Source organism: Neoarthrinium moseri (genome assembly GCF_022829205.1).
Source record: "Neoarthrinium moseri strain CBS 164.80 chromosome Unknown scaffold2_Wmoseri_CBS_16480, whole genome shotgun sequence".
Lineage (NCBI taxonomy): Eukaryota > Fungi > Ascomycota > Sordariomycetes > Amphisphaeriales > Apiosporaceae > Neoarthrinium > Neoarthrinium moseri.
The window spans coordinates 478,856-499,911 of record NW_026055116.1 but is presented as its reverse complement, the minus strand read 5'-3'; the positions used below and the strand labels follow the sequence as shown (position 1 = coordinate 499,911).

The following is a 21,056-nucleotide window of genomic DNA, read 5'->3' as shown; positions in this document are numbered from 1 at the left end:
ATTGCTAGCCAAGTCTATGTTGCAACCCGAGATGCCAATGATTCAAATGATGGCCCAGACCAATGACCGCCCGCCCGAAAACGCCGCGCCTATATAACAATTGCTGCTATCAGCTAACCTTCGCTGGCCCTCGATCATCCCTCAGGCAACTTGCTGGACGGCTGGTGTCTCGTCGTCGTCAACGTCTTCATACTCGTCGCTCGACGATTTGGCCGACTTGGCCTGGCTGTGGTTCTTCATCAGAATCTGCCCTCCACCTTTCCGGCCAAAGAAATCTTCCGTCCTCATGCCTCGGACGCGCTTCGGGTCGATGCTCGCCATGGCGCTGCCGCTTGCCTTGTGCTCGCGGATGTACTCCCTGACCGGAATCATGGCGGCATCCCTACAGGCTTCCTTGATGTCGCTTCCTGACATGCCAGCCGTGACTCTTGCAATGTACTCGATGTTGAAGTTGTTGGGGTCGGTCTTGGTGTCCTGGAGAATGAGTTGCAATATCCTCAGTCTTTGGCTCTTGTCTGGTAGAGAGACGGGGAACTTCTTGGGCATTCTGCGCAGAATGGCCTCGTCTATGTCGTGTATCCTGTTGGTTGCGCCCAGTACACAGATTCTCGCCGGGGCACCGCGTGCATTGGCCGACGTCAGACCGTCCCATAAAGTCATAAATCTGGTAACACGTTAGCTAAGGAGTCCCAAACCGGCCGTGGGTCGACGTACTCAGCCTTAACCATACCGCTCGCCTCGTGCTCGCCGCTTCTCCGGGTTCCGAGGACTGCATCAATCTCATCGATGAAGATAATGGCGGGCTGCAGTTTGCGGGCCAGAGAGAAGACGGCGCGGACAAGCTTGTTGGAATCTCCGTACCACTTTTCGGTCAAGGTCGAGATATGCAGGTTGATGAAGGACGCGCCACTCTCGTGAGCGACGGCCTTGGCCAGCATGGTCTTGCCGCACCCGGGAGGACCGTAGAGGAGCACTCCGGAGGGAGCGGACAGGAGGGAGCCTCCCTGCGTGTAGAGGTGAGGCATCGTCAGGGGGTAGATGACCGACTCCTTGACCTCCTCAATGATATCGTCCAGACCGCCTATGCTGTCGAATCCGACGGGGATGTCCTCAGGCGCAACGACTTCGAGGGCGACCATGTTCTCGTACTCGTTGAGCTGCAGGTCTTCTATACGCGGCCCACGCGGGGCGCCAGTACTCGGGTCGCACTCATCGCCGTCGTCGGCTCCTCTCGGTCTCTGTAGTCGCTGGAGGTTGGCCTTGGCCTTGATCCTAGCCTGTTCTTGCTTCTCCTTCTCCGGATCGGCAAGGGTGGATTGCAAGCTCGACACAATGTTCTTGGTAAGAAACCAGGCGGTGCCGGTCTGCAGAGGGACAGCGGTCGTTAGCCAGGACACAACGGGACACGGCCAGAGTCACCAAGTGGTGGAGGAAGAGGTCATTCATACCATGCCCAGGAAGATGATCAGGTCCCATATGTAGTCGGAACCGGCTCGCCTTCGGTCACCCATTGCGAGATATTTCTGCAACCAGCTAGGAAGCATTTGCTCGCGTCCTTGTGGATGGGAAGGGGGACCAAGGAACGTCCAAACCAGATGGGCGAGCGAACGTGAGTTGGAGCCAAGTCGAGTGCCGCCACGGCGGAAATGCAGTGATTGGGCGGCGCAAAAAGTGAGGTTAGAGCCAATGAATGCCGAGGACTCGATTGCAGACGCAGGCGCAGGCATGTGTCAAGGCCCTGCGCTCCTTTTCTACAGTGACGCCACTGCGCGGCTGTTTGGGCCTGGCGCCCGACTGGCTTGGGGCTCCAGCCGGGGGGGGGGTTGGGGGGGTTCCAGCGGCTGGGCACCAGGGCTGCCGGCGGGTTGGCGGCCTGTCAAGGGTACTGTGATATGTTACAGTACCTAACTCGGGTGCTTCCAGTCAAGCTTCCGCCTGGTCTGCTGGTCTGATGCAGTGGCACTGGGACCCGTGGACGGGTGGGGCAGGATCTACTACCTAGGTAGGGGGGCACACTTCGACCGGGGCCTGCTGTGTAGGCACTGGACACTTAGCGCAAAGGGCCGCTGGGTTGGGCGGCCGTGCTGCAACGCGGGCAGACCTGGACTAGGATCAGAGCTGCCCACCTAAAATTCGCTTTGTTTACTTTCTCCCCGTCATCCCACCATTTAGAGGCGCGCCCTCTCAGCTCCGCACGTGTCGACACTTCAACCCTCCTACGAGATAGGCTTTCTTAGACCTCCGAGCTGCGGATACACCCAGTGCACGGCGAATTGCTGGCCCCAACAGATCAATCGGTATCTTACGCGCAAGTGCCGCTCTTTATTCACCTGCCGTCGTCGCAAGGGGCAAGAACAACGCGTACAAGACGACCCATGTCCAAGGCGCGATCCGCAGCGTTGCTTGGACTCGTCGAGTCGGAGGACGAGGACTCATCAGAGATTCTGGAATCCGCCGCACGCCCGAAGACAATACAGAAAATGCCTCCCGCCAAGAGAGGCAGACCCCCGGCTGCCGGCCGCAAACCTCTGGCAGAGAAGCCTTCCAACGTGCGGGAGAACATGACCCAGGCCAAGGGCAAGAAGCGCTCAGCTCCCGACGACACCGACGCGCACCAACAAGACGACGACGACGCCTCCACTTTGGCGGCGAAGCCCAAAGGAGCCCGTGGCCGTCCGCGCGGCGTAAAGGCGGCAAAGATCTCGGATGAGCCTGGCGACGATGCATCAGAAATGCCAGAGCCTGCCGCGCAACCCGCTAGGAGGGGCCGCAAGCCCAAGGCACAGGCTGTAACCCCGCCTGCCGAGACCGAAGTCCCGGAGACACAGCAGGTTGACCATTTTGACGACCTTGAGGCCGAGCTCGAGATCCCTGAGACGCAACATATCGGAACATTCGACGACGGGCTCGAGGACGAGCAATTTGATGACCTGCCAGCTTATGCCCAGCACATTCCCTCCTCTGTTCAACGTCTGCCGCATCCTATCATGCCATTCAGTGCCAGTCGCTCAATGCAGCAAGTTCCTTTCAGCGCAAGTCGGGCCCAACATCACACCGTTCCCTTCAGCGCCAGCCGGCGGCCCATGGCTTCCTCGACATCAGAGCTCAACGATCCGTCATTACGCCGACGGATTGGCGAGTTGACGCGCAAGTATGAGAGTCTCGAGTTGAAATATCGCGACTTGAGAGAGCTGGGAGTCAAGGAAGCTGAGCGCAACTACGACAAGCTCAAGAAGCAAGGGGAGGAGCGCGCACAGAGTAAGCCCATATTTATTTAAATTTATGGACAGAAGCTAATTAGTCTTGTAGCCGCCAACGAACTCATTGAGACGCTGAGGGCACAGTTGGCTGCGCAGACTGAACTGGCCAAAGAGGGCGAGCGCCTGAAGCAGCAGCTAGAAGCATGCGAAGACCGCGCAGCAGAGCTCCAGACCAAGGTCAGCGAAGTCACAGGCTCTCTCACCGCGGCAAAGACGGAAATCAAGACGCTCTCCACCAGGCTGTCGGCATCACGAGCTGCGGAGGCGGCAAATGCAAAGGTCCCCAGCAGCGCCATCAAGGGCAACACTGCCAACAACCGTATGCTCGCCAATGCCGAGGCGGCTGTCCAGTCGGCCCAGATGAAAGAAGACCTCTATGCCGACTTGACTGGCCTCATAGTCCGCGGGTTCAAGAGAGAAAACGACGACGACGTGTATGACTGTCTCCAGACTGGGAGAAATGGAAGTAAGGACTGCCCTGTACCAAGTCACCATGGAGGAAGAAGTTGCTAACAAATTCTGCAGCACTGCATTTCAAGCTCATCCTTTTCCGCGAGGAGAAAACAGATGACCTGGACGAGGTTCAAGTCATGTATCTGCCTCAGCTCGACGAGAGCCGCGACAAGGATCTGCTGGAAATATTGCCCGACTACTTGACGGAGGAAATTACTTTCCCAAGGCCACACGCGGCAAAGTTCTACTCCCGCGTCATGAAGTTCCTGACCGAAAGGCTGGACTAGGTGCCAGTGTTCCCCTTGTTTTGATCGGAGTGGCCAGCATGTTGTCTGAGAGATACCCTTTGCTTTCGAGCTGTGTTTTAGAAAATGAGGAGTTACGGGGTGGCCGTATGGGTAGATGAGGTTTCAATGGAAACGCTCTCTGTCTGGAGGCGAGATGTTCATTGCTTTCAAGCATTTAATTTGGCAATTCTAGAACCAACAATCATGAAATGGTGAAAGTATATGTCTGATCAAGCAAGCCCCGGTTGGCAAGGATGGGCCCGTCCAGCAAGCAAGCAAGCAAGCAAGCAGTTTCAAGGCTACCTAAGAAGAGCGCAGAAATATCCATTGCGCAGCCGAAAGCAGAATAAGTCCCGGAATGTACATTATGATAATATTGCACCGAGGTCCCCTGATTGGCACTGGATTGCTAGACATCCGGGTCTCCAAACAGGTAACTAAGAAGCCATGGGCCCGCAGAGCATGACGCGTTATTACAAGCTGTGTTACGGAGTATAGCCATCAAGGTTGGAACACGAAGGCCAGCGAAGACTCAAGTTGCAGCACTAAAAGAGCCCAGTGCCTGGAGCGTGCATTGAGCCCCTGGAGAAACAGGGCCAATAAGGTGCTTTTGATCCCCGTCGACGCCCCGGAAGCCACGGACGGCTCCACGTGGATCAACTGACGTTAATAATAATTTCCGATGCGACCTATGGAAAAGTGTCCACGAGGAATCTTGGCCTTTGGAGCTGCCCATCTACATTCGTTTTCTTCCCGTTGCTGACGTCCTTCACGCTGGCGCAACGTCAACTTTGTGCGGCTCTTCTTGCCTCATAAAACCGTCCGCTCTGTGCTTCTTCGCATCTAGACGGATGGGTGCAACTTTTTCCTGAGCAACGTCGCCTCCCGTTTTAGCATCCCACGACGACACGTCCTTGATAATCCCCGGTCTCGAGCTCCTCCCGAGAGTCTCACGCCATGGCGCTCAACCGGGTCGGATTCCTGGCCATTGCCATGGTATTTCACCTGGTGTACATCTATTCCATATTCGACATCTACTTTGTCAGCCCCATCGTTTCTGGCATGCAATTGTTTGAATTAAACCGGCCCGAGGGAGCGAAAGCACCGGCAGACCGTCTTGTCCTGTTCGTTGGTATGCAGCTCCAGGCCTCCTCATAGCTTTTGCTTTCAAGCTAACCAGTCATTTTCAGGCGATGGACTACGCGCAGACAAGGCCTTCCAATCCTTCCCCGATCCCACTCCTGAGTCCGAGGACACCGATCTGACCCCGCGGCCTCTTGCGCCGTTCCTCCGCTCGCGCGTCCTGGAACATGGCACCTTTGGCGTTTCGCACACGAGAGTCCCCACCGAGTCGCGACCCGGCCACGTTGCTCTGATCGCGGGTCTCTACGAAGATGTCTCCGCAGTGGCGACCGGCTGGAAGCTAAATCCTGTCAACTTCGACAGCGTGTTCAACCGGAGCAGGCATACGTGGAGTTGGGGTAGCCCGGATATCCTGCCCATGTTCGAAAAGGGAGCTTCACCGGGCCGCATTGATGCATACTGTTACGATGCCGAATTCGAGGACTTCAGCCAGGACGCTGTGCACCTGGATCATTGGGTCTTTGACCACGTAAAGGACTTATTCGCCGAGGCCGAGAGGAACAAGACTTTGAACGCGGCCCTGAAACAAGACAAGATTGTATTCTTTCTCCACCTCCTTGGATTGGATACGACTGGGCATTCATACAGACCCTATTCGAAAGAGTACCTGAACAACATCAAGGTTGTTGACCAGGGTGTAAAGGAGATTACTGAATTGATCAAGAAATTCTATGGAGACGACAGAACGGCCTTCGTTTTCACGGCTGATCATGGGATGAGTGACTTTGGAAGCCATGGAGATGGCCATCCCGATAATACAAGAACCCCGTTGATTACCTGGGGCTCAGGGGTCGCAAAACCCGTGGTTCATCAGGGCTCGGTCGCTCCAGGGCACGACGATTACTCCTCGGACTGGAACCTTGACCATATCAAGAGACATGATGTTCACCAAGCCGACGTAGCAGCCTTGATGGCATATCTGGTTGGCGTCGAATTCCCTGCCAACTCTGTTGGAGAGCTTCCACTGTCGTACTTGTCCGGGACCATTCGCGAGAAGGCAGAAGCATATCTGGTGAACGCACAGGAGATTTCAGAGATGTATCGTATCAAGGAAGTCAGCAAGAAGACGACCCAACTGAGATACAAGGCCTACAAACCGCTGGGCGCAAACGCCAAAGCTCCTGAAGACCGTTTGCAGACCATCCAAGGACTTATCGAGGCCGGCAACTACGAGGAAGCCATCGAAGAAACAGCAGTACTGATCAAGCTAGGCCTAGAAGGCCTTAGGTATTTGCAGACATATGATTGGCTATTCCTGCGGGCTTTGATCACGGTTGGATACATTGGCTGGATAGGCTTTGCCTTGACCACCGTCATCGACCTCCATGTGCTGCAAGGAACAACACAGCCGAGCCGTTCCCCTGCTGGTGTCGTGCTCTTCTCGTCCGTCTTGGTCACCCTATATGCCTCTTTCATTTCTTCTCATTCACCCTTGACCTACTACGCCTATGCATTCTTTCCTGTATTCTTCTGGGAGGAGGTCTACGCCCGTCGCGAAAGTCTAGCCAAAGGCCGCCAGGCCCTGTTTGGACACGTGCAGTCGGGAGGCAAAGTGCTGAACTTGATCATCAACGCTGTTTCCTATCTTGGAATTATCGAGTCTCTGGTACGTGTTGATTATTTAAATCCGATTCTATAAGGTTTCCTACTCACAATCTGCAGGCACTTGGCTACATCCATCGCGAGATCCTCACCGTGCTTTTCTGCGTAGGGTCCATATATCCGGCAGTCCTCGGTATATCTTTCCTGCAAGAGCATGCCGTGCTCTCTGCCACGTGGTTTGTCTCTTGCTTGGTTATGAGCACGTTCACACTTCTGCCGCCGGCCATGAAGACAGAGAACGTCACCCTGATGTAAGCTATCCCTGCTGTTCCTACATAATAGAATACGGCAAATACTGACACGAAACAGCCTGCTTGGAGGCCTCGTTATGGTTGGTGTCGGAATAGCATATCTTGTATTTGAGGAGAAAATTCTGGCAGACTTCTCTGACGCATCAACCCCGAAATCCTCGAGGAGGGAAAACCACATTTCCAGAGCTCTGATTGGGATTCAAGTAAGGCCGCGTTCTCTTGTTCATCCGTATTTCCGTGCTCACTGGTTCACAGATCGGTCTCACCCTACTGGCAATGTTTGTGACACGCTCCAGCGCCCTTTCACTCCAGGCAAAGCAAGGCTTGCCCCGCGGCAACTTCGTGGTTGGTTGGTTCACGCTAGTTATATCTCTCCTGATGCCCCTGGCGCATAGACTCCAGCCCAACCACCACTACCTCCATCGGCTTCTAGTCATCTTCCTCACATTTGCGCCTACGTTCGTGATCCTCACGATTTCATATGAGGGCCTATTTTACTGTGCGTATTGCATCACACTCCTCAGCTGGGTCCGCCTGGAGCATTACAGTCAAATCTTTGCCACATCTCCACCAGAGCATACGGGGTCCAATGGGGCAACGAAACCCACAAGCTCTGTGGTCCCGTCGGATTTCAGGCCTCTGAAGCTTTCTGATGCGAGGGTGGCATTGTTCTTCTTCGTGCTACTACAGTCGGCATTCTTCAGCACAGGAAACGTGGCTTCCGTCTCAGGCTTCAGCTTGGAGAGCGTGTCTCGGCTCCAGCCAGTCTTCGACCCCATCTCGCAAGGAGCGTTGCTCATCTTGAAGATCATGATTCCATTCGCCCTGATTTCGGCGAACCTGGGCATCCTGAACAAGAGGCTAGGCGTTGCGCCCTCGGCGCTCTTCATGGTCGCCATGGCGCTCAGTGACGTGTTGACGCTCTACTTCTTCTGGGTCGTCAAGGACGAGGGCTCGTGGCTGGAGATCGGATCCACCATCAGCCACTTTGTCATTGCGAGCCTCTTGTGCGTCTTCGTGGCCGCGCTGGAGGGTGTCAGTGCTATATTTATCTCGGGTATCAAAGTCGACAAGGGCAAGCCCACGCCTGACCAGAAGCGCGCGATCAATGGCAACGGCGCGGCGATGGATACTGTGGCTGAATTAGTCGTTGGCGAGGCTAAGGAGAAAGAGCCAGTCGCGGGGGAACAGACGTAGTAATCGCTTGGATACTACGACAAATACTAGCTAATAAATCATCTTATGCTTTGAAAGACGTTCTGCCTGTATTCTTGCTTTCTTACTAGCGGGTCAAGATCACGCTTTTCACACACACACACACACACACACACGTTCGTTACGCCGTAAACGGATAGGGTGCTTGCATTGCATTTCTATCCTATTGAAATCGGTGGAAAAATTAGGCCACTGGCTCATTTTCAGGAAGAAGCTGGCCAGGCATGTGAACGCGTCCGGACGCGCGTAGTCGCGATTCTTGGGTGTAAAAAAGCCGAGGCATCTTCCCCAGATTCCACTAGTAACCAAGCTGCCCCTCCCCCGCGATTCCTTCCAGCAGATCGACCGCAAGGTTCCTTTCCACCGGGTTGCCGAGTCTCATGAGACATTAGTAGCATAGTCACAAGATCCAATCGCATCCCGAAGGCAAGGCACAGTTTCCCAAAGCCCAAAAAGAGGGTGTAGAAGACCAATGTCCTCCCCGGTTCTGTCCGTGGCAGAGGTGGGTGGATTCCACCTTGGTTCAAGGCGAAGGAGCCAAATCCAGGTTTACTGCAAGCCTCATGGCCAACCGTCACAAAATGCCATTGCCTCTCTTGGAAAGGAGGCACGTATATGCCACTTCACAGAAGTCCCATTGGATCAGCTACGGCCCAATCTCCGACGCCATCAGCCATGATCCATTCGTGGTGATGTAGGTATGCTGCGGGATGCAAGGCCATGACACGAGAATGAGCCTCATTTCGGCCGGTTCTCTTGCACCAAGGCCGGTATAACCCCCCACAAGAGGAAGTATTCCCAAAGTGGCGATGGTGGTCTGTCTATTGTGGTCTCACTATGACGACTCCCTTGACGAACTCGGCGAGGTGAAGGACAGACGGGCAGAGCAGTCCTGTACTTCTCGACGCGCCTAATGCGCGATGCGAGTGGCCCGTCAGCCATGGCCGGATCTGATTACCTGACGGCACATCATACGATCGCGACTGGACACCTGCCAACTCTCACACACCACGGGCTCTTAGAGCAGCCCGAGTGGACGGAGGCGTCCTGGGCTGGATGCGGAGAGAGTCGGTCAGGGCTGCATTCTCCTAGCCTCAAGTGAGCTAGAGGCCGCGAAGTGGTGTGCCTGAGCGTCCCCCGGATTTCTCTGGGGCCAGCTGGGATAAGGCGCGATGCCCCGAAGAGTGGACGACGGAGACCATTTCCCGAACCAGATGCTGTACCCTCCACGCCCTCCATATTCCCGTGCCTTGGGGATGCATCCTTCAGCGCATTGCTGCTGCAGCTGTGGGAGTGGGAGTGGACTATGCGCCTGACATCACCTCTCACAGTGCGGACGGTGGACTCGGCCGGGCCTAAAGCGATGGGGTTCCATCATGTACGGGGTGCGGAGCATTGCCGCAGGTGCATCCATCCCGCTTTCTACGGACAATCACGCATCACATGCAAAGGCACGGTGAGATTTGCTAGGCGCAGCGGTGGGTTCGCTGGCGGACCCAGATGCGCTTCCGTGGAGGCGCTGGGCGCCACACCTCCCCAGCTGCCCCCAGTGATTTCGATGCTATTGCGATCGAGTCCAATAGTCCATTAAAGCAGGTTGTGATCTGCAAAAGACTCCGAACGGTCCACATCTTCGGATGTTTCCTGTTGAAGAGGAACCGCAGGCGTCTTTCTCGACCGGCGTGTGACAAGAGGCCTCTATCAACTATTTTCTTGCGCAGCTCAGCCCAGCGCAACTTGGCGTAGCTATCGCCATCTTGGCCTTCGCAAACCTGCCGCAACTGGGCAATTAGCTAATGTACCCAGGTAGGTAGTTGGCTGCATATTCCTCAAGCCAAGACTGGGGAAAGTTTATCAGGACCTCTGCGCTGTGCATAGCGAGCTGCCTAGCGGTACCTACATGGCCACCAGCCACCCCAACGCCTGCAGCCATCATCAGCGCCAACGCCAACGGTTGCCAGCGCGGTTTTGATTACGAATACTGCATGATCTCACATACGCGCGCGCAAGGGCCTACTGCGAATAGAACGGGCTCTTTTACGCAGGATAGGGGGCGCACAGAACCGTCACCGCAACGGCTCTGCATTGGTCGACATAGGCAGGCCCTGAGGAGGAGGGCCAAGCGTGACGGCGTACGGGAAGTTTAAACGAAGTGCCGGGGGTTCCGCTGGTGTCTGCTCGGTCACGGTGCCCGAGGAGCCAGTGCATCCTGCTTGGCTAGGGGGTAGTGCTGCTAAACCTTGCTCGCTGGGGACAGCGCAGTGCCAGGCAGCCAGGGGCCCTAACGAGCTAAAGACCAGTGGCCCAGTAAGACACGACTCGATTCGACTCAACTCGACACCGCACCGCACCGAGTCCTGCCCGACAGAAAACGAAACGTCTCTGTCGCTTCCAAAAAAAACCACGCCGAACCGACACGACACGACACGACACGATCGCCCCGTCCCGAGAATCGTCCCCCGGCCAGCGGCGAAGATGGATGTCGACACGTCGTCGACCGCCGGCGGCAACCATCAGAACTCGCAGTCGCCGGCGCAGCAGCCAGGAGCTAATGGCACGAAGACAACACCGCCCGGCGCGACAACGTCGACGCAGAATGCCCAAGGGGCGCCCAGCTTTCGAAGGTTTGCAGCAGCTGCCCACCCCCCAGACTGGTCGGCGATGACCTCGTGCTAATTGTCTGCTTTCCCATACAGACAACGTGCGTCGAGAGCTTGCGAGGTATGTTCCCTTTCTTTTTTTTTCCTGCTTTGGTTTCGTGCTGCCATGGGACCGCGGGCCCCCCTTCCCTCTTATCTGCGCCGCTGCGTGCGTGAAGCCCTCTATCTGTGCCTCGGCACCTCGGTCTGCCGCTCGTTTCGGCCCTGCCACTCTGTCGCATCGCATCGCATCGCATCGTATCGCAGCGCATCACGGCGCCGCGCATCTACGCGATTAGAAGACGCTTACTGACTGACAAACCCTGCATATGTAGACTTGCCATGCTAGAAAGGTATGCAGCAATCCCCGGATCCCTCAATACAAAATTACCCGATGCCAAGGAGTCGTTTCGTGTCTGCCTGTGCTCCTCTTGCATCGCCCATCCCTCGACCACCCGTCGCAACACCGTCCGGCCAGCCACGATACTGCTTAAGCCAGCCGACCCTACTCTTGTGCAGCCCCGCAAACGTTGATTGCATACTGTCGAAGACAATGCCTCGTGTTCAACTTCCAAGGCTTGCAGGCAGCGGGCGCTCTCAAAAGCTGCAGGAGTGAGAGCGATCAAAATCGAATATGGCTATCAGGACGAAACTACCTATTAATATTATGAGGGAGCTGTCGCCTTTCCTGGGAGGCGACACGCAAAGTGCACTCTCCGCAGCTGTTCGGCTTCGCAAATTGGCGCCATCGGCACACTGGCAACGACTATCGGCGAGGGTGGGCGATCCAGGCAGGGGGCACGATAGGCGCGGGCAGAAACGACAACTCCTCGGGCGCCTCAAAACGGAGGAGAACCATGCCATTGACTTTGCTCACAGGTCAGATGTGATGCTGCTAGTCTCGGAGTACCATGTAAGCCACTGCTCCCCGAATCCTAGGCGGCCTTGTTCAACCACCACAAAAGTATGATTGGTCGTTGGAGCATTCCACTGACTCCTGAATGTCACAGGCACGAATTGCGTCGCCTTCCAGATTGAATGCAAGATCCCAGCACCGAAGAGAAAAAAGCCTAATGGAGCAAGTGGAAGGGATTCAGACAGGTAGGCCGAACCCCTATCATTGCTACAGGCGGAATTGGAAGCTTAAAAGTGTTTCTCAGCGAGCGCGGTGATGCCATCGAGGATCGATCCCCCGCCCCGGCTGGACAGTCGACCACCTTCCCGGCGAGGCCTGCCGTCTACCACTCGTCTGAAGGTACCCCAGCTACAACGTTAACCGAAGCTCAGGCCAGGAAAGAGGAAGTTGACAATAGCACCTATGTAGACCTTGTGATGAAGCCGAAATTCACTAGGGCCCCGATCACCGAAGCCGGACGAGTAGCTTTCCTCGGAGAATCTTCCAATCTGACCCTACTGGTCCACGATCGCCAAGGGTCATCTGACGTTGTGCATTACCCCTTACCGGACAACGTGAGAGGTTCCAGAGCGAGGCTCACGGAACTGGACAATATCGAAATCGATATCCTCCACCAACGAGGAGCTTTCCTTTTGCCACCGAGATCTCTTTGCGATGAACTCATCGAGTCTTACTTCAAATGGGTCCACCCTATCGTCCCAGTCGTGAATCGGTCTCGATTCATGAAGCAATACCGGGACTCGAAAAACCCGCCATCTCTGCTGCTGTTGCAAGCGATACTCCTGGCTGGTTCGAGGGTTTGCACCAATTCGCAACTCATGGACGCAAATGGCTCCACCACACCGGCCGCACTTACCTTCTATAAGAGAGCGAAAGCACTATACGACGCCAACTATGAAGATGATAGAGTAACGATCGTTCAGTCCTTGATCTTGATGGGTTGGTATTGGGAAGGGCCGGAGGATGTCACCAAAAACGTCTTCTACTGGAGCCGAGTTGCGACTATAGTCGCCCAGGGGTCCGGCATGCATAGAACCGTGGAGGATTCCCAGCTCAGTAAAACTGACAAGCGGCTATGGAAGCGCATCTGGTGGACTCTGTTCACCCGTGATCGGTCAGTTGCTGTGGCACTTGGTCGTCCGGTTCACATCAATCTGGACGATTCGGATGTCGAGATGTTGACTGAGGATGATTTTATCGAGGACGAGGGAGATTTTGCCAACGTATATCCTCCGGATCCTATCCATGTCCAGTTCTTCTTGCAATACGTCAAGCTTTGTGAGATCATGGGCTTGGTTCTGTCACAGCAGTATTCTGTGGCATCCAAGGGCCGCCAGCGCAATGCCATCGACCTTACTCACAGCGACATGACCTTGGCAGATTGGCTACAAAACTGCCCTAAGATTGTCTACTGGGAGATGCCCCGACATCACTTCTGGAGTGCTCTGTTGCACGCCAATTACTACACTACTCTGTGTTTGCTGCACCGCGCCCACATGCCGCCAAACAGCCATTATGCCAGCAGGTTCCCTGACGACTCGTCATATCCGTCGCGCAACATCGCTTTTCAAGCAGCTGGCATGATCACTTCCATCATTGAAAATCTGTCAGCCCACGACGAGCTGCGCTTCTGTCCGGCATTTATCAACTACAGCTTGTTTTCTGCACTGATCATGCACGTTTACCAGATGAGATCGCCCGTGCCATCGATCCAGCAAGTCACGCATGACCGCATTCGTACCTGTATGGGGGCTCTGAAGGATGTTTCCAAGGTGTGGTTGGTGGGCAAAATGGTCTATACGCTGTTTGAGGCCATTCTAGGGAATCGGTCGTACGAAGAGCGTCTTCAAAAGGCTGCTGGCAAGCGGCATCGCAAAGCCCAACAATCGTTAGCGCAGTTGGAGCAACACCAACAGGCACAGCAACTAGCGCAGCAGCAGCAGCAGCAGCAGCAGATGAGACCACAAGAGGTTGCTAAGAGGAAATACGATGAGATGGCCATTGACTTCAGTTCAAACACGCCAACACATCAGGAGTCTTACGAGCGATCGCGGCCACAGACACCGGCCCATTCGAAGAACGACCAAAACCCAGCGCAAATGGGCCCGCCTGTGACATCTCCTAATGCGCGAGCTGGAGATACGTTCATGGGCGGATCCAATAGCCGACCACACACCAGGCCAGCAACCCCTTTCAACCCGTCGTTTTCTGTCCCCGCCACGCCTCCCGACCTATACTTGGTTACCAGAAACTCTCCCAATCTGTCTCAGTCAATATGGGAGAACTTCCAGCCGGATCAGCTATTTCCAGAGAATACGGCAATCCCACAGTTCCCACAGATGTCACCGCAACAGGGACACCAAAGTCTGGATCCTAATCTCATGGCACAATTGCAAGGCATGAACGGGCCACAAATGCAGCAGAATCAAGGGGGGCAATATCAACGTGGTCCCCCACCAGGAAATCGGGGTCAGAGTGGCAGTCCATTGCAGAACAATGGCATGCTACAACCCAACCTCGCACAATTCCAGGGACAAGCTGGCAACATGTGGCAAGGCGCTGGAGTCGAGGGCTTACCTGACGGTCATAGTCCTAGCGACAGCTGGAGCACCGGGTCAGCGGCTGCTCCACCGGTGCCCGCGACGCTGAACGTTGAGGATTGGTAAGTAAAATGCCGGCTCTTAGATGTGGTTATACCGGTGCTTGTAGTTTATTTGCTAATCAACTTGCCTTAGGTTCCAATTCTTTGGTATTAACGGTAACGATGTGAACCTGGCGAACCTGGACATGGGACTCGGAACTAGCGGCTAGGGGCGGACGCCAGCACGGACTCGGACGGGTAAAATGTATCTATATCTATTGCTTGTTTACCATTGGCCTGGCGTTACCTAGGTGCTCAAGATCACGGCTGCTGTTCTGGAGCTTGGGGAGGGACCTCTGGGGCACCCTTGGGTGTACGGCTTAGCGATATTACCGGTCTTGCTTCGAGATTATCATGCGGTGGCTGCTGCTTGGAGTTGCTACACTGTCTTGCTTAACACTCTGCAATATGCAATGGAATACCAGCCTCTTTGATAGGCTTCATCAAATACTCAAATGCCCGAGGGACTTGCATCCTCAGTTCAAGGCGATTGCGTAAGCGCCGGCTCCATGGTTCCATTCAAGAAATAGTTCTCGGCTCAGAAAACCCTTCCGGGTATTTCAAAACTAATCGTCTCAATTCCGCCATGGCCCTGACAAAAAAAAAACGGTTCAGTCACAGGCTCAAGTCCACTATGCGTTGGATTCTTACGATGCTCTGAAGACAGGGTTTTTGGGAAACAAAGCGGAGTGTAGTAACTCATATCGCCTGGCCCGTTAGATCACACAGGCCTGCACTTTGGCAGGGGTTCTTCGACTCACAGAGCGTATAAAGCATGCCGGTCCTCGAAATCTTCCGCGGGTTCCGAGACGGGGATGTTCTTGAAATACTCCTCCACATATGGACGGCCGAGACTATAGCGAGGTGCTTTGCAGCATCCGAGGTCGGCTGGATGGTAAGTTGGACTGAACAAAGAAGAAACAAGGCTGTGTGTATATGTTAAATCCACGTACATTCATGATGGCCCCAGAAGCCACAGGAGTCGAAGAAGACAATCTTGCCGTCGGCCGCATCGCGTTTGACATTACCTGGCCACACATCCGAGTGACAGAGACAAGGTTGGATCGCATGCCCTCCTGTCTCCATTGGTCGCAACAAACGAGGGATCACCTTGTCGAGCAACGCAGTCTTCAGCAGGTCCAGCTCCTCATCGTGGCCCTGGGACTTCTCTTCCTCGGTGAACATCCGCAACATGGCCCCGGAGAACCATTCGGTCCAGGTGTCGGCCCAGGAGTTGTCGTTCGGGATGAAAGCGAGATGCGTCGGTGCGTGGAAGCCGTATCTCCCGGCGGGCGACTTGCCCATGCTCCTGCGATGCAGCCGCGCGAGCATCGCTCCGAACCTGGCCGGGTCGGGAAGGTCGTCGGTCATGTCCTGAAAGTGACACAGGTAGAAGTGCATGTTTGGTTTGGACTTGTACGTGCCCCAGGCGACGGGCTTGGGGACGTGATCCGGAATAAACGAGTAGACAAGGCTCTCGGACTCAAACGCCCCTTTCATCATCTCGCGACCTCGGTTTCCAGGCGCGCCCTGAATTCGATAGTGGATTAGTTACTCTTTGTGCCTTGAACAACGAGATATATGGACTGCCAGATATACCTTTTTGAAGTAAGACTCTGTAGATCCGTCCGGTAGCTCAACGTCGATCTTGAGCGTCCTGACCCACGCACTCATACCCGAATATGCCACATTCACAACTTTGCTGCCGGCGGGCAACACTTGCGTGGTTCAGTAATTAGTCACACAAGCGTTCGGTCTACGTAGGGGTCACACAAGCGTTCGGTCTACGTAGGGGGATTTCACTCACCAGAAATCAAGTTCTCATCTAATACGGCATTCTCGCCGACTGCGTCGACCTCCTCTGCATCTGCCACCCCTTTCGCGATCATGGTGGAACTCATATTGTAGGAATCCCAGTCTTCAAATCTAGCCACAGAGAAACAATTGACTATGAACCCAGATTTGTTGCTTTTGAACATAGCTGATGCAAGCTTGTATATGCAAGGGAGGCTGGACATCCAACAAGAGAGCATCTCACAGGACTGGAATGATGCATGGGTTCCATGCTAGCAATGGAAAGAACTATACATGCAATGAGCCTTGTTAAGAATTCCAGAGGAGACTGTTGGCGATCTCGTTGGCATTAACGCATTACTGTTGGGGCCTGGAAGACGAGACAGCATTTCATTTTGGCCATCTATACGGCTAATCCAAAATGAGTACCAGACGAGCGAAAGATCAGGTGGAGGGCTTCAAGTTTTGGAGAGCCCTCTGTTTGGATGGGTTATTGATTGCTCTTTTACACGCGCGGATCGACTTTTGGGCCATTCCGTTGAGAGCCAGGACTAGAAGACTTGCCATGCTTGCCCGTGCCACCAGTTCGACCGGCACAAGTATAAATAAAGTACATCCGTTTGCCTGATGTTTCAGTAGCTGGAGAAACAACGTGGGGCATGCATTCATGCCTTGCTGCAAAAACGAAAACAAAAAATAGGAAAGGGTTCCTTTGAGACTGACCAACATCTGCCGTAGCCGTTTGCCCTCCTTAGGCGATGTTATATGGTGACATGATGAGACAAAAGGCGGATAGGAATATTACGCAGCGAACGCCTGCCACGAGACATCTGATAGTGCTGATAACGCTTGGGCATGACGTATGAGCGCTGCCTAGTAGCTGAGTCCTATACCATACGGTGCAGATTAGGCTAGGCCAAGTGCAGTGATTGTGAACAGGGCGGATACCGCTGGGGATGCTTTCGACACTTGCATGAATAACTTCTCAGGTACGCGTCCTCCAGCAGGGTACAGATTGGGGGTGACGTTGGCAGCTGGACGCGAAGAGGACGCAGCCCTGGCGCCGGGGCACCCCTCCCCGGCAGATGCCCCGCCTTACCCGCTGTGGCTACCAGCTAAACGGCCACCAGGGTGCCGGGTCAGCTGGGGGAGCTTGGGAGTTAGCGCCAATCAGGTACCTAAATCTAGGCCCGGGGGCCAACGGTTACGTCGTCTTCTGCCTTGACGTCGCCTGGTCGCCGCCTTGTGATTCTGCCAGCTTCCATACCGGTGAACATTTGGTGAGGTGAGACCATCTGGCGCAGCGGCCGCCGCGAAACACGAACGAACTTCACGAATCCCAGACGGTCGACGAGCACTTGTCCATCTGCACTCGTCGTACACAGCTTCACATCAGCGTTTTTGCCCACCACACATCCCGCACTCTGCTCGCCGACGGCACCTTGTTTGGCACCATGTAAGAGCCGCTCACCACCCCAGCCCCAGTCCCGGCCGAAGCGTGCCGCATGTGCCCCGACTGACAAACCACAGGCGTATCACGTTGAGCGTGAGCGACCCCGATGCCACGGGCGAGGAGCAAGATCTGCGTCTTGTGACGCTCGAGGTCTTCCCCGACATGACGCTCGAAGCCCTGCGCAGCTCCATCGAGGCCGAGGGTATCCCGGCACCCGCCCAGAACATCTACCACAACGGCCAGCTGATCACAGACAACTCCAAGACCCTCCAGGACCTGTCCGTCACGGACGGCGACATGCTTGCGCTACATGTCCGCGACATGCGGGGTAACACAGGTGTCTCCCAGGGCCAACATGTCCAACAACAGCAGCAGGCGCCGCCGCAACGGAGCAACAGCGCCGCCATGGCCCAGGACCCCGAGCTGATCCGCCTGCAAGTCCTCGGCGACCCGCGACTGCGCGCCGAGCTCGAGCGTTCCAACCCCCCGCTCGCCGCCGCCGTTGACGACTCTCGCCGTTTTGGCCAGTTGTTCCGCGAGAGCGTGGAGCGCCAGGAAGAGGCCCGCCGGGCCAGGATGCGTGAAATAGAGCAGCTCAACGCCGACGAGTTTAATCCGGAGGCCCAGGCTCGCATCGAAGAAATGATCCGGCAGCAGGGTGTCATGGACAACCTGCAAAATGCCATGGAGTATAACCCCGAGTGTGAGTTGCCCGCCGTATACTGACCTACCAAACCGGGGGGTGGTCGAGCTAATCTCGAAACAGCATTCGGTCGCGTGCACATGTTATACGTCGACGTCAAGGTCAATGGTGTCAAGGTGAAGGCTTTGGTGGACTCCGGTGCCCAAGCGACTATCATGTCCCCCTCCTGTGCCGAGGCATGCCACATCATGCACCTCGTCGATCGCCGCTTTGCTGGTGTGGCCCGTGGCGTAGGCACCGCCAACATCATTGGTCGGGTTCACTACACGATGCTCCAGGTCGGTTCTAGACACATCCCGGCTGCATTTACCGTTATGGAGGGAAAATCGGTTGACCTCCTGCTCGGCCTGGATATTCTCAAGGGCCACCAAGCCACCATCGACCTGGCCAAGAACAAGCTGATCATCCAAGGCGAGGAGGTAGACTTCCTGGGAGAAGCCGATGTACCCAAGGAGACTGAAGATGCAGTAAATCAGGAGCCCACAGTTCAGGGGCCGGGCGGCACCACCATCGGCGCACGATCAGGAGCAGTTATGGCGCCCTCCTCATCGTCTGGTCCCACTGCCGGAGCCCCCAACACTGCACCGGCCTCTAACCCAACTCCTGTCACTGCACCGAATCCTTCGCCCGTACCTACGAGACCAGCAGCACCGCCCAGTGCTGGCGCTCCTCGGGTGCCCGCGCAGCCTTCGGCCAGCAGATTTGCTGACGCAGATATCCAGAATCTGACCTCGCTAGGAGTGACTCGGCAGCAAGCTATTGAGGCGTTGGAAGCTACTAACGGCGACGTCGAGTTTGCGGCCAGTCTTCTGTTCTCGCGCATGTGATTGCAACCGTCTCTCGCATCTGGAATTTTGGCGAAGCACGGTGTTTGGTTCAAGGGCGGAACAGCATTCGGATGGGTACAGGCGCCGTTTGTATGCATCGGCTGGCAATGAATGGATTATGGCGCCTTTTGATAGCTAGAAAGCATGAACACCGCACAAGCTCGGAAAGGGATGATCTCGTGTCAATAATTACTGGAAGACACTGGGAAGACTTGAGGGCAGCATAGCGGCGCAGAATAAATGACAAATAAGAAACTGGTATTTGAGCCATGTCATCGCTTTTAAACTGCCTGTCTATCGACTTGCTGCCACCCGTCCTGCACGCTGCGTGCAGAAAACGCTATGTGAATACATTGTGAAGCCTTTCCTTTCTCTCTGATCACCGTATCTTGTACACGCAGGGCTTGAGAATGCTCCCTTCGTCCGCCGTGCCTTGATCTGCGGCATCGATGAACTTGACCGCCCCCCTCTTGGGTACAGGCCGGCCAGCGTCTTTGGCGGCTTCCACACCCTTGCCAACGACAGCCGGCGCCCCCTTGGTAAAGTGCATCTTGACAAACATCCTGTTACTCAAGTCGACGGCCGCCTGGCCTTCGCCCTGCAGCACGAAGCCGCGCTTCCGCAGTGCCTCGACGAACGCGGACACGTCCGTCTCCTGTCTGCGGTCGTCCGCGCCATCGACCTCGACCGCCAGCTCCGCCTCGCGGGCGGCGTCGTCCTCGGGGTTCTTGCCCTTCTTGCCCGGGACCTTCTTGCGGTTGCCGACGCTGTGGGTGACGGGGCCCTTCTTGCCCTTGCCGACGGGGGCGAAGCGGCTCTTGATCTCGGCGACCCAGAGCTCGCCCTTCCAGTGCAGGACACGGTAGGCCTCCTCGATGAAGTCGAGCCAGTTGGTGCCCATGAGGGCGAGGCAGAAGATGACGACGTTGACGCTGCCGTCCTCCAGCGGCAGGTTGGCGATGTCGGCCCGCGTCACGTGCGGGCTGGGGCTCTGCAGGTCGTAGCTGAGGATCTCGAGCTTGAGCTTCTTCTTGTCCTGCTGCAGCGTTGCCGCCAGCTTGGCGTCGCCGCACCCCAGGTCCGCGATCGTGCAGGTCCCGTTCGTCCTCAGCAGCGGCGCGGCGCCCGACCCGCCCTTCGGCGCGTGGCGCTGCCGGGCCCGGACCCGAATGTCCTCGATGTAGCCGTCCACCGGGTTCTCGGGCCAGACGTTGACCTGTCGTCGGAACCCTTCGTGGTACTCCTGGAACATCTCTGGCGAGTCCTCAAACAGGCCAAAGGCCTCTTTTGATGGCCGGGTGTACAGAGTCTCGTTGAGGTGTCGAAAGCGAGCTGACACCAGCTTCTCCCTCATCGCAGCCTGCAGGGGCGTGAGCTTGGACGGTGCAGGTACCGGTGCAGCGGCTGCAGCAGCCGGAATGACTGCCTTGCTGTCGGGAACGCTCTGCTTAGCCTCCTTTGACGGCGTCTCGCCCTTGGACTTCTTCTTGTTTCGTTTCTCTGACTTCTCACCGGAAGCGAGCCCCGGCGCGGCATGGCCCTTCGCGGGCGATGCCTTCTCATCACTGACATCCTTCGCGGGAGCATCGCTCTGGTTCTGAGTCTCCTGCTGCTTCTTCTGCTTCTTCCTCTCCTTCTTGTTCTTGGCATCCAGCTTGGCCTTCTTCCCCGGCTTGCCCTCGATCACACTCTCGTACAGCTGGGCGACATTTCCCGATGTGACGTTTGTAGGGCCGGACTCCCTCTTGCGCTTCTTGTCGCCTTTCTCACCGGCTGGGCCCTTGCCATCTTTGGCAGTTTCACTCTTCAGACTGGCCGCCGAGACGGACCAACCTGGCACGGCGAACATCTTGACAATGCTTCTTCCGAAAA

At 55.8% G+C, this 21,056-nt stretch overlaps 7 protein-coding genes across 7 annotated transcripts; 4 read left to right on the top strand and 3 right to left on the bottom strand.

Annotated features, from left to right (window-relative positions):
* Nucleotides 1-141: 141 nt before the first annotated feature.
* Nucleotides 142-1,511, bottom strand: JN550_000905 (uncharacterized protein; the record flags this gene model as incomplete). Its single annotated transcript, XM_049321083.1, has 3 exons — nucleotides 142-664; nucleotides 715-1,364; nucleotides 1,449-1,511. The coding sequence occupies 3 exons, from the start codon at nucleotides 1,509-1,511 to the stop codon at nucleotides 142-144; spliced, it is 1,236 nt and encodes a 411-aa protein (XP_049176811.1).
* Nucleotides 1,512-2,375: 864 nt separating this feature from the next.
* Nucleotides 2,376-4,000, top strand: JN550_000904 (uncharacterized protein; the record flags this gene model as incomplete). The annotated part of the gene is made up of 3 exons (XM_049321071.1): nucleotides 2,376-3,258; nucleotides 3,310-3,726; nucleotides 3,786-4,000. The coding sequence occupies 3 exons, from the start codon at nucleotides 2,376-2,378 to the stop codon at nucleotides 3,998-4,000; spliced, it is 1,515 nt and encodes a 504-aa protein (XP_049176810.1).
* A 957-nt stretch (nucleotides 4,001-4,957) lies between these two features.
* JN550_000903 (uncharacterized protein) lies at nucleotides 4,958-8,193 on the top strand (the record flags this gene model as incomplete). The annotated part of the gene is made up of 5 exons (XM_049321060.1): nucleotides 4,958-5,132; nucleotides 5,191-6,749; nucleotides 6,806-6,996; nucleotides 7,055-7,199; nucleotides 7,252-8,193. The coding sequence occupies 5 exons, from the start codon at nucleotides 4,958-4,960 to the stop codon at nucleotides 8,191-8,193; spliced, it is 3,012 nt and encodes a 1,003-aa protein (XP_049176809.1).
* A 2,493-nt stretch (nucleotides 8,194-10,686) lies between these two features.
* Nucleotides 10,687-14,577, top strand: JN550_000902 (uncharacterized protein; the record flags this gene model as incomplete). Its single annotated transcript, XM_049321049.1, has 6 exons — nucleotides 10,687-10,835; nucleotides 10,908-10,932; nucleotides 11,730-11,763; nucleotides 11,861-11,951; nucleotides 12,011-14,428; nucleotides 14,502-14,577. The coding sequence occupies 6 exons, from the start codon at nucleotides 10,687-10,689 to the stop codon at nucleotides 14,575-14,577; spliced, it is 2,793 nt and encodes a 930-aa protein (XP_049176808.1).
* A 587-nt stretch (nucleotides 14,578-15,164) lies between these two features.
* Nucleotides 15,165-16,296, bottom strand: JN550_000901 (uncharacterized protein; the record flags this gene model as incomplete). The annotated part of the gene is made up of 4 exons (XM_049321038.1): nucleotides 15,165-15,295; nucleotides 15,361-15,937; nucleotides 16,007-16,125; nucleotides 16,215-16,296. The coding sequence occupies 4 exons, from the start codon at nucleotides 16,294-16,296 to the stop codon at nucleotides 15,165-15,167; spliced, it is 909 nt and encodes a 302-aa protein (XP_049176807.1).
* A 990-nt stretch (nucleotides 16,297-17,286) lies between these two features.
* JN550_000900 (uncharacterized protein) lies at nucleotides 17,287-19,184 on the top strand (the record flags this gene model as incomplete). Its single annotated transcript, XM_049321027.1, has 4 exons — nucleotides 17,287-17,481; nucleotides 17,545-17,657; nucleotides 17,732-18,357; nucleotides 18,421-19,184. 4 exons carry the CDS (start codon nucleotides 17,287-17,289, stop codon nucleotides 19,182-19,184), a joined length of 1,698 nt encoding a protein of 565 aa, XP_049176806.1.
* Nucleotides 19,185-19,563: 379 nt separating this feature from the next.
* Nucleotides 19,564-21,033, bottom strand: JN550_000899 (uncharacterized protein; the record flags this gene model as incomplete). The annotated part of the gene is made up of 1 exon (XM_049321016.1): nucleotides 19,564-21,033. The coding sequence occupies one exon, from the start codon at nucleotides 21,031-21,033 to the stop codon at nucleotides 19,564-19,566; it is 1,470 nt and encodes a 489-aa protein (XP_049176805.1).
* Between the last annotated feature and the right edge of the window lie 23 nt (nucleotides 21,034-21,056).